This window comes from Limulus polyphemus, unplaced genomic scaffold (genome assembly GCF_000517525.1).
Source record: "Limulus polyphemus unplaced genomic scaffold, Limulus_polyphemus-2.1.2 Scaffold167, whole genome shotgun sequence".
In the NCBI taxonomy this organism is placed as follows: domain Eukaryota; kingdom Metazoa; phylum Arthropoda; class Merostomata; order Xiphosura; family Limulidae; genus Limulus; species Limulus polyphemus.
In genome coordinates this window covers 512,788-525,118 of record NW_013665777.1, presented here as the reverse complement: position 1 = coordinate 525,118, position 12,331 = coordinate 512,788, and the positions used below count along the sequence as shown (strand labels likewise).

The following is a 12,331-nucleotide window of genomic DNA, read 5'->3' as shown; positions in this document are numbered from 1 at the left end:
TCATGATATCAAAGATATTCATATTATGACTCATAAAAATCTTTAAAACATTTAATGTTAAATGCGGCTACATATTTGAATAATTCACATGAAAGCGTAAGTAGTATAGAAATAAAATATTATTTAATACGTCGATATGAGCTCATATCAAAAACAAAAAGAAGAAGAAGAAAATACTCCTAATTGTAAGTGTACGGTTAAATGCGTGACTGGTGTGTATGTGCTATAAAACTAGTCGCCAGACGGCGCGGTTCTATTTTTTCATTGCGCTTGAAAAGTGTAGAGATTGGAGGTGGGGAGTTTAATTTTTAGTAAGACACCCGGCTCTGTTGCCGTATACTGATGAAATGTCTTTGTAACAGTTAAGTTAACCTAAATTCCCTGTAATTTTGGAGAGAATGGTTGCGCAAAGTTTGTGATGTTCAGTGAGAAGCTTAACTTGATATAAGGTTATATATAGTTTTATTTTATTTCACAAGTTTGTTGAAATAACTTGGATATTTGAGAAATACTAATAGTAATAGGTTTAAAGTTAAACATTGATGGTGCTAGCATACTCGTGATACTGCAAAGTACCATTGGCTTGGAACGTGGAATGGAAGGTTATGTAAAGTATATTAATACGTGTACACTTGTAGGCTTGTTTTTTCAACGCTTGTAGGTAAATATATTAATGGTGTCTTATATTTGTAAAACAATTTACTTGTTCAACATCAAGTTGGTATCAACAAAGTGTTGATGTGGTATATATATATTTTTTGTGGGGGGGGGGGGCTATGTGGAGAGGTGTGTATTTAAAAGTTGACTGCATTTAACTTTAATTGCTCTTTGTTTTTAATAATGACCTTCTGATACCTTGCACTTTTGCATTTAAAATAATGTGAGCTTAAGCTTTATATTTTTTAAATAATATTTGTAAATAAAATATTTTAATATTGAGGACAATATCTATATATGTATAAAAACTGTTACTGCCAATAGACTGATCTAAATGTATAGCATCTCCAAATGTTATATTAACAAGAGGGAGAATGTTAGCAATATTCTTGACCCTAAGCATTCTGTTGGAAGTATTGGGATTGACCAGAATCATGTAGATATTAATCTCCTGGTGGTAAACAGATTGAAAGACAAAATGAATAAAACACCAGGACCAGGTAGTGTTTTCCCCAGGGTTTTAAAAGAAGTCAGAGATATTCAAGACTCTTTCTTTCACTTTTACGTTTTAAGTAGGTAAGTAGATAGTGGGCAAACATCTGAAGATTGTAGAATGGCTAATATTACTCATTTTTAAAGAGGGTGGTAAGAGTTGGAGTTGCCCTGAAACAGTCCCAGGGAAACTAAAAAAGAAGCTTTGCCAAATCATCTAGTGAAATGCAATATCACAAAAGAAAACATAGATTCATTGAAAGGAAATATTTCTTTCTTGAGGATGCTACATGTTATGTGGATGATGGAAAGGGTGTGGATGTGGTATACTTAGATTTTCAAATAGTTTTTGATAAAATCCCACAAAAAAAATTAACTATGAAAATCATATCGAGGGGGGTGGGGAGAGACTAGTAATTTGGATTAATATTTTGTAAATGACCTTTAATTATAATATGCCATTATAACTTGGATTACACAACTAGTATAGATGGGAACCTAATTAATAGCATGACTGAAGGAAAGTATCATTGTAGTGTTTGAGTCACTCAAGCCATTGAAGCATTGTTCTGGTGCTAATAGACAAACTAATATAATGTTTTGTGTATTTATAGGGAATATTGATTACAAGTGAAAAGAGGTAATTATCTTTATGTAAATGACTAGTTTTTCCTCACTTGGAATACTGTCCATTCTTGGTTTCCTTATCTAATAAAGGATATTGACTTGTTGGAAGGGGTTCAGTAAGACTACTGGAATTATTTTGAGGATAGAAAGGTTATGGGTATATAGGTTAAGAGCTAACATATTTTCACTTTAGAAACAAATTGATCTTATTGTAGTTTACAAATTATCTGGGGAACGATAGGATAAAGACTTCTGATGTGTTTGTAATATATTCTGAAGACAAATAGAATGAGAACACAAGTTTAAGATTTGGAAAAGGCAGGCTTGGCTCCATTTAAGATAGATTTATTTTTTTCAATAGAGTGATTAGTCTATGGAATGAGTTTCCATCAACAGCAGTGGAGGCTGGCACTTTGAAAGAGTTTAAAAGGGGGAATGGATCAAATTCTCTGAAAAGAGTGGGTTTGACATTTTAATTTTTTCAAGAGTGGGTGTCATGGACAGCCTTTGAGGACTACGTGGTCCCTTGTTGTATGTCATGTAACTTATTCTTAAAAAGCATTGAAACTCCTGTTGGATCCTGCAATCATGATATATTGTGTATGCTGCAGTGTACTTCCATTAGCTTAATGAAATTGTAGTAGAGGCTTAAAGTTTTTGTTTCTGAAACACAATTAAACAATTTTGTTAAAGAACAGCTGTAATATCTGGACACTATGGGTTATCAGCCATAAGACATCTTGTACACATTGTATTACTTTACATAGTACTGTATGAGTAATAATGTACAACTGTACATTAATGTTAGAGTATGTACTAATGTAAAATGTTAAGAGAACTGTGGAAAGAAATAATAGTACGTGTAAAATAAACAAAATTGATCATAAAGTTATTTTATTTGGCTTATATCCATGGGCTTTATTTCATTTATGCAGTTCTACTTTTCCTTGTATTCTATACTTTTTATGGGAGCTCTCAAGGTCAGGGAGTAGCCAGTCATATTTCTAGTTACACTTCAAACCTTTTGATTTATGAAATATTTTACTACAGTATGCACATAGCAGTAAAATTTGTTTGGGAACATAAGGTAACGTCAATCTTGTTCTTTTACAGAATTACTTCTTATGTGAGCTGTAATTTTCAGCTCTGGTTTATCTGATCAAAAACTATGTTCTGGTAAGGTTATATTGGGAAACTAAAGAGTTATTATTACTTTGTAGCTTTGAAATTTGTACATTGAATATATGTGTGTATGATGACCTTGGTGAGCTGTAAAGTTGTCTGCCACTTGACTATTTCAGGAAAAGACAATTTCTGATAGTATATCTTGTTAAGAATGCATAGTTGTCTCAGTTGAATGAAAAACCCTATCTGTCCTTTCAATTTAGTCAACTGTTTTTCTAATGTAAATATCTATATAACATACTTTTTTTTTAAATCTTATTTCAGGGTGCAAAATAAGTCAAGTGGTTATTTTATTAAGTTTATCTTCAGTTCCAGAGATGTTATATTTGACAGCTGAAAGGATGTGAATAAATTGTAGGTATACAGTATATTTCTTAATTGTTTGCATATTTTTTTTAAGTAACTATGTTACTGGATAAAAATATATTTGTGGGTTTAGAAGTAACCATCAAGGGTCATATTCATGTATAAATACTTCTTGTCTGTCTTACTTAATACCAAAATATTACCTGCTTAATTAAGCATGTTGTAACCTGTAAAAGTATATACTGAATCATTTTCAATATTATTTCCTTCATTAAATGACTACTAGTTCCAAACTTCAAGTTTCTAATGTAGTACAAGTTTGCTTGTCAACAAAAAAGCTATGGAAAACAAAACCTTCAACAGATCAACTTTTTCTTTAAGAAAGTACATGTAGTAATCATTTAATAAATGTATAGATATACTTAGGGAATTTTTACTTAGTGTATTATCTGCAATAAGTTTTATGAAACTAACATAGTGTAAAAATTGTTAATTAATGATGAAATGTCTAAGGAATTAAATGATAAAATATATTTGATAGAGGTTACTTACAATTGAGCAAATTTTTGTGTACAGACTGCATAGGTTTGCAAAATGTAAAAGTTAGTTATTAGTTCTATCCTTTTTTATTAAACTAAAAAGACAGTATTTTAGCAAAATGCCATGAAGGTAGTACAAGTCAATATACTGACATAATATAGGTGTTTCAACTTGTAAGCAGTCATAAACCAAAAAAGAAAACAAAATTCATATTTGATAATAAATTACATGTATGTGGTAATGCCTGACTTAGCTTTATAATTATACTTTTTCCTTTTGTGATTTATAACTTGAAATGAAGGAAATGAAATGTTTACACAACTTATTGTACTTATATACAGATTAGCTAGATACAGGTGTAGCTCCATTAATACGATGTATAAAAGTGTGTGGTTGATGTTCTAGTCACTTTTATAGGAGACATTCCATTAATTCCAACTTACTGAATCACATTTTTTTATGTCAAAATAAAACTATCTTTTTGATAATTACACTAACTAAACAGCTACATTAAAATTTGTCACTTCATCCAAAAAAGCTTAAACTTACTATATCAACTTGTCTCATGTTTACTTACAGTTCTAAAGACCTTTCAGTTTGCTAGTATAGTTTGTCAAAAGCTCAGAGATGGATGAAGTCTGTTAAAAATAATTGTCAGATGAATCATAATCCTCTAATTCCTACTTGTTTGTAAACATCTATTATATTTTACTATTTAGAGTTATGTTAGTTACTACAGGCAAGATGTGAAGTAACACCATGGTGACACTATATATATATATATATGTGTGTGTGTGTGTGTGTGTGTGTGTGTTCAAACTTTGAGCAAAATCTGAGTTCTTGCTACAACTGTCCCAAATGTTGGAATGATATTACTCTTATTTTTCTGTGTAGATCTAAACACATCACATTAAAAGTATTAAATAATTGTAGAATTATGGTTGTTGTTGTTCTCTACCTTGTTGAAGTAACAAAACATAGTAAAGAAAGAAGGACTGCCACAAAATAAAATTCCATATTAACCTGAACTAGAGAGGTTTGTTGACAACTGTCACACATGTATTAATTATTTTTTTGATAATTTTAATGATGAATTTCTCTCCACAGTCACTGGGTTAAGACTGATGATGTAAAGGTTTAGGGGCATGTATGTGGAAAATCTGAAATGAGGGAGTAACATAGTAGTATAAGACACTGATCCTGTATTGATAACTAGCCTTCTCTTACAGCTGGGTTTGAACTCTGCTTCAGGTGGAACCTTCTTGGGCCAAAATTGGCTCCTGTTTCTAAAGCCAAAAGTTCTTAAAACATCCAATGTTATGAAATTGTTTGAAAATCATTTACATATACACTTGAATAAGCATAGCAATTTGCCTTAAAAACTCCAGTTTACTAAGTTTTTTTATAATATGATAACTGTGAATGTATAGTAAGAGCTATATCTGAAGTCTTGGATGAAACACTAGATCACCATATTAATAACACCAGACTAACTCACAGTCTGTGTTAGCTCAACACAAATAGTACTGATACAGTAATGACTTACAAATAATTATAAGTCATTAATAATTTCTCATTTAAAGAACACATTTAAAGGTTATATTTGGTACGTATATGGTATTATTTTTGTATTTGCAACAAGGAACTGTTAAAATCTAATTTCTTACATCATTGATGCACTGTTTGCTTATAAAAAAATAGTGATGTGTATTATAAATTAATTATGTAGGAAATGTTTTTAAGTATATAGGCTGTATTCTCATTTCTTAAAACATTTAATAACATGTTTGATCAAGAGACCTTTGCTTTCCAAGAATATGCTAAATGTAGACACAGAAGATTGTATGCTTTGGATGCTGATAATTCTAGATCATTCATGTCATTCAATACTGAAAATTTACTGCATAGTCCAATTACATATGATAATGTATATATTACAATGTTTTTGTTTTATTATATATCATATAAGTGTTGTTTTCTAAATTTAGGTAATTTACTGTACAGTAGTGATTTAACACATTTTAGTTTTCATCTTTTTGTTTGTTTCCATTTTTTTTTTTTTTTGAATATGTAAATTTAGAACAGGCCTTCTGAAGGATATTTGTAATTAGGTGCGTTATCAGCTTGTAACAACTTGTGTGTATATTGCAGTTTTTTAAGAAATAAATGTTTTTTTTACTGACTAACATATTTACATGCATGCACATGCTATATTTTATTTTGCAATTGTGGCTGTAATGGTTGAACAGGCTTAACCATCAGTGGAAAGTAAATTATCTCTTCTGGAAAGATCCTGTATCTGAGTCAGTGAGTGAATTCTAGTCATCATCCCCCCCTTCAATATGTGGAGTTTTTCATTTTATCCAAAGCAACTTCACCTCTTTGCACTTATATATATATGATGTGACAATCATGATGAGAAGTTCCCTCTCTGGGGCTTTATCCCTTGGTAGAATGCTTAGCCTCAGAGCACTAATGTATGTTAAGGGTCCTTAAGATCATGATATATTACAATGTTCATATAATACTTGTATATAAATGTTGTAACAGCTCAGTATTATATGAACATTATAATGAATTAGGATGTTAAAAAAAACCTGCCCTGACTGGGACTTTAACCCAGGACACTTTGTTCATACTAATGTTCTAAAGTGAAACAGATAATCCAGTATGACCATTACATAGTCTTCCCTGCCCTACATTGCAAACAACAAAGGCTTGGCCTCAAGCTTTCAGAACAACACAGCACTTCCAAGAAAACACACCAGATCACCTAGTGAGCCATTCATGTACTTGGAGGATTTGATTAACTATCTACTCATTCATAGAATAACCAGTTGTTGGTCCCAATATAACATATAAAATGTTAAAATATCAGCTTTGAACAGAGCTTAAATTTGGGAGCCTTAACTCACATTGGTGTCCTCTATCAAATGAGCTACAAAGACTCAAGCATATAACCCCCATTTTGGTTGTTACAAAATTCTTGTAGATGTACTTTCTATATTACTATGTAAACATTATATGAAAATTTGGAAGCTGTTAATTTGTGTGCGCAAAGTCTTGTAGATTAAATGTAATATATTTGTTGTTGATGTTTGTATTTACTGTTTTTAATAATTCTGGTATGAAATACAGTATTATAAATGTGTAAAAAAATAATGTTTTTACAATAGGTACATGAAAGATATTAATCATTTTTGATAAAAAAAAATAAAGAAACCTTTATATTTTATTGCATGTGTTTATAATTGAAAGACAAAAACTACATACACAGAGAGAGAGAGAGATACTTATATATATTTATTTATTGTACTAATAAATTAATAAACTTGAATTTTATAAACAGGTATGACTGTACATGAAGTGTTAACCTGTATTAGTGGACATTTTTGTGACACATCATGGAAACTACAAAATCAACATTTGGGCCAGTTGATTATGTTGTCTTTAGTCTCATGTTGGCATTTTCAGCGGCAATAGGAATTTATTACAGATTTTCTGGTGGCCGTCAAAGAACAACAAAAGAATATCTTCTTGCTAACCAAAGTATGTCTGTTATTCCTGTGGCATTTTCACTAATGGCCAGTTTCATGTCAGCTATAACACTCCTTGGAGTTGCTTCAGAAAATTACATCTATGGCACTCAGTTTGTAGTCATTAACATTTCCTATATCATTGGAACTCCAATATCAGCATTTGTTTTTCTTCCAGTGTTTTTCCACATGCAAGCAACAAGTGCTTATGAGGTAAGATGTTGAAAATATTGCTCCCATCCTCACCTGTTTCTATATTGCCATGCTTCATTTCCTACAAAAAAAAAAGTACATGGAGATTTTCTCTTCATTTAGCAAACAATTACCTAATATAATTTTTTATGTTTATTTTTATTTAAGTTTTTGGAGCACTTACAAAAAAGCAAGGAAAAACAAAATTTACTGTATAGTACTAACTCGTATAACAAAGATCCTAGTTTTTTAATTATGTTAATATGTATTTAACTGTAATAGTAAATATGTGAAAGTTTAACTTTGTTCTTCTCAGCATATATTTATTCTATACTGCTTTTGAAGTTTAATTAGTAAATTTTTTGTGTTTTGGTTTTTCAGACTTGTTTTTGATCTGATGTCCTGTATATTATGGTCTAAACTCTCAAAAAAGAAGGCAAAGCTCAATGCAGAATATTGTCTTAAGTACATGTAACACACCTTCATTTCAGCAAATGATTCAAGAGTTTTGCAGCATAAACATAATGTAAAAGAGAAAAAAATACTGTGACTGGAATTGAAATAAATGTTAATGAGCTGAATATATACCAGGCATTTTATAATGACATGATCATACTTCTATTGGAATTTTCTGAAATACTATGGGAAAAATATGATATGATAAGATAGCCTTTCTGAATTATTTTTAAGGAACCTTATCTCAAAACATCTTTTCAGTTTAATGTCCAATCTGGTATCTGTAAAAAAAAAAAAAAAGTCAGCTTACTTAAAATACACTATTAGAAAAACTTCCATTTTAATTAATGTTCTGAAGAAATTGATATTGCTTCTACAGTGTTTTACAAAACAAAAAATAAATATTGTAATTTATACTCAATATATGATAAATATATGAAGAACTGGAGCTAATTTTGTTCTATGAGTGAAATTTTTTAAAACCAGGAGATGCGAGTCGGTATTGATAAGAAAAGAAAAATCATATCAGGAAATAAGATTTAATAAACTGGGAAGATGTCTTCATCCAAGCCAGATGCTTTAATATCTTTGATGGGTGTTTTAGCTGTTAGTTTAAATTTGTATTGTCCGGTGTAGTAACCTTAATTAATTATGAGTATTTCACATATAACATGAAAAATCGTGTGATTTAATTGAATTGGATATTGTGATTATTATTTTTTTTATGCTTTTTCCAGTACCTTGAACGGAGATTTGGCAAAATAACTAGAAAAGTAGCATCTCTGACTTTTATAGCTCAAATGGTGAGTCTTCTTAAAAATTACAAACAATAAATGCTGCAAAATTAACTGAAAAATGAGGCAAGACAGAATGTGGAATGTTCTTATTGTATTAATTTGTTACTATACATATAGTGCACGCACTAGTTAACATGATCTATAGCCACTGGTTTTGAAGTTTAGTAAAATTAAATAAAACCTAAAAAAATGTTTCTGGTTTAAGTCACACTTAGATTTTTCAAGTAAAGTTTTTCAAGCCACCAAGAACAGTGAGATTTGTCAGTTAAAGCATTTGTACGTATCAAGGTATGTAAAAATATAATTTTAGATTTATATACTGCAAGTCACTGCCCAATCGGCCTTTTGTTCAACACCAGAACTTGTCATTTGGGCATGATGACGTGAGATGAAAGATTCTCTGAAACACTACATATACATACAGCATAATATTTTGAAAGTTATAGTTTAAATGCTGATAGCTGGCAAAGCACATTAGAAACCAATAGGCCTATTGATTTTTAATCCTTTGCCAGCTTTTTGTGTATAAAACATAACTTTTAGGTCATGTAACACATTAGTTGTGTTGTTGACTTACAAAAGAGGAACTGGTGAGGATTTCAAAATTTAACCTTGTTGGTTCTCTTTCTCACTAACTGTTAAAGTACTCATAATCCTAAAGCTGCATTATTACTCTGGACTTCATATGCTTTGCCTGAGAACATGGTTGTACTTATTCTTTGTATCCAGGTAAGTGTTGGTGCTACAGAATAGCAACTTGCTATCTGAAAAAATTTATAATGTAACCAGAAATATGATTCCTTACTCTAGCTCTCTGACAGTGAACTTTCAGAGAAAAAGGAAAAAAGTACAAAAAGAGAAGTTATATGACTGCTGATCCTCCATTCATAGCATACACAGTTAATATAATATATTCAAGTAGATTGTGGGATTTGATTTTCAAGCAGGATCGATACTTGACCCCCAAATAGTGTCTTGCTTCCGATAGGGTGAACACAGTTGGTAGAATTGGATTTTGTAGTACCTCATCATGAAGTAATATAAACATATTTTTTCTGTTGTTGTAGATTATGTACATGTCCATTGTGCTTTATGCTCCAGCATTAACCCTTAGTGCTGTGACAGGGCTGTCAAAATGGGCTTCCATTATCTCCGTGGGACTTGTGTGTACTTTCTACTGTACTGTTGTGAGTTTCTCATTCTTACATATGACAATACTTTTCTAATTAGAATGCCAAAGAAATGAAAAATATATGATGTTTAATAAAAAAAAAAGAACAAGTTGATGTTTATGGATTGTCTTCGATGTTGTGATAGATGTGTTAATATATAATGCACACATAATGTGTTTTGGTGTGTTATATCTATGAAATATCAGATTCTGTTGCATTAGACTTAGTTTACATCTTTTATATATCAGAAATGTTGTAGTTGTTTCCAAGAAACTGTAGTTTCTTTTGTTAAAAGATGCATGTATGTTAGTAACTGTTAATTATAATTTTAGGGTGGGATTAAAGCTGTCTTATGGACCGACTTATACCAGTCACTTCTTATGTTTCTGTCCATGTTTGTTGTCCTTATTAAAGGAACTTATGATGCAGGGGGTCTTCAGAATGTATGGCATATTGCTAAAACTGGGGGTAGAATACAATTTTTCAAGTAAGTATTTGTATTATTACAGCCATAAAAAATAGTGAGATTTGTTAGTTAAAACTTTTGTATTTATGCTTATATAACACAGCATTTATACTTGCTACCCTAAAAGAAAAATAATTGACTCAAATGGAGATGTCTGATCTTTCCAATATTATGAACTCTTGTCATACTGTCCTCAGAATTCAATGCCAAAAAATTTTATTCCTCAATCTTTTCAATTCCCTTAATTTCATTTTGTAAAGGAAATGATAACATTGATATATCAGATTTTTTTATAATGAATTCTGAGGGCAGTAGGATAAGAGGTCATAAATTTCAGAGTTGGAAAAGTCAGGCACCTCTCCAGTTAAGGCAATTTTATTTCTGCAATTGGTTGTTAAATCTGTAGAACAAATTGCCATTTAGAGTGGTAGAGAGTGCAACTTATAAGAGTTTAAGATAAAGGTTGATGAATATATGGAGAATCAAGGCTGGATTTAGTGATTATGATTATCTTTTGTTAAGAGAGTTGGAAATCCTTGATTGACCCGAAAGGTACCTTGATATACCATAATTTATATATGTATATATTATAGGTATAAGTGTAATTTATTGTTTAGAAATACTGTCTTGCATTGAATACAATGTTTTTAAATGAATAATCATTCAGAATTGTTTTATTCTAAATTTTTTAATCTTCATATAATAACTAAAAATACTTATTAAGAATACATTGAATAAATCGTTTAAAGTTTAATATTGTACCAAGTTGTCTGTTAAATTCTAACTGCTACTTAATCATAAATTTTGGTCAGTAACACCTCCAGCCTGTTGATCTTCAATTTTTGCAGCTTTGATCCAGACCCTACTGTTAGACATACTGTTTGGACTCTTGCTATTGGAGGAATTTTTACATATACTTCTATCTATGGTGTGAACCAAGCCCAAGTTCAAAGACTACTTACAGTAAAAACGTTGAAGAAAGCCCAGCTGTAAGTATATCAGATAGAAAATTGTAGACTCTTGTCATTATCACTTTGTAACAGTTGTTTTTAAAGATAGTGATAGCATAAAATGATTATTTTTGTTCTTACTATAGTGTTTTATTTTGTACATGTATCAGTGTTATTTCAAGTGGTATTACTGACCTTTATAATGCATAGGTTTTGTTTACTATCATTGCTTTTGGAATGACTAAAGGTAGCATCATCTGATTAAAAATACGTATATATAAACATACATCTAATCTAAAGACAACAAGGGACCTGTTTGTTTGTCTAGACTGTCCCAGCCACTTTACTATACTTTAAAATTTTAAATAAATATAAGACTCAGAGCTAGCTTATCTATCAAATATTTCTCAAGCCGTTTCTTAAACTCCCTTAAATTAACTATGTCTACCCCATCTGAAGGCAACCCATTCCAAAGGCCAACCACCCTGTTAGAAAAATAAAGCTGTCTTAGCTGAAGATGACTCTTACCCAGCCTGCTTATCATAGTTCTGTCTTACAGTGTACATTCCACTTACATGTGCAAGTCAATTGGATAACAAGCTCATTTCGGGTGCATACATACAGACAATTTTAATATGATTAATGAATTTAAAGAATATTATGTGCTTAATTAGCACGTTCATGTCGGAATCAATCAGAATAAGTATATCAGATAGCAAATTGTAGACTTCTGTCATTATCACTTTGTAACAGTTGTTTTCTAAAGATAGTGATAGCATACTGTTTGGACTCTTGCTATCGGAGGAATTTTTACATATACTTCTATCTATAGTGTGAACCAAGCCCAAGTTCAAAGACTACTTACTGTAAAAACTTTGAAGATAGCTCAGCTGTAATTATATCAGATAGAAGGTTGTAGACTTCTGTCATTATCACTTTTTTTGTTTTCTAAAGA

At 30.7% G+C, this 12,331-nt stretch overlaps 1 protein-coding gene across 4 annotated transcripts in view; it reads left to right on the top strand.

The window, feature by feature from the left end:
• The first annotated feature begins 263 nt into the window (after positions 1–263).
• The window catches only part of LOC106477633 (putative sodium-dependent multivitamin transporter), a 33,239-nt gene continuing 21,171 nt past the window's right edge, over positions 264–12,331 (top strand). For 2 of the 4 annotated variants that reach the window (XR_002609799.1, XM_022381476.1), the window contains exons 1-7: positions 264–449; positions 3,226–3,315; positions 7,157–7,556; positions 8,729–8,794; positions 9,856–9,975; positions 10,293–10,447; positions 11,275–11,415. Coding sequence is in view for 3 of the 4 variants with exons in the window: in XM_022381476.1 (XP_022237184.1) it covers positions 7,212–7,556; positions 8,729–8,794; positions 9,856–9,975; positions 10,293–10,447; positions 11,275–11,415 (827 nt within the window). In the remaining variant the exon portion in view is untranslated. Of the gene's footprint in view, positions 450–471; positions 662–3,225; positions 3,316–7,156; positions 7,557–8,728; positions 8,795–9,855; positions 9,976–10,292; positions 10,448–11,274; positions 11,416–12,331 lie in introns of those variants that run through there. The other 2 variants (XM_022381478.1, XM_022381477.1) reach the window with 2 other exon arrangements.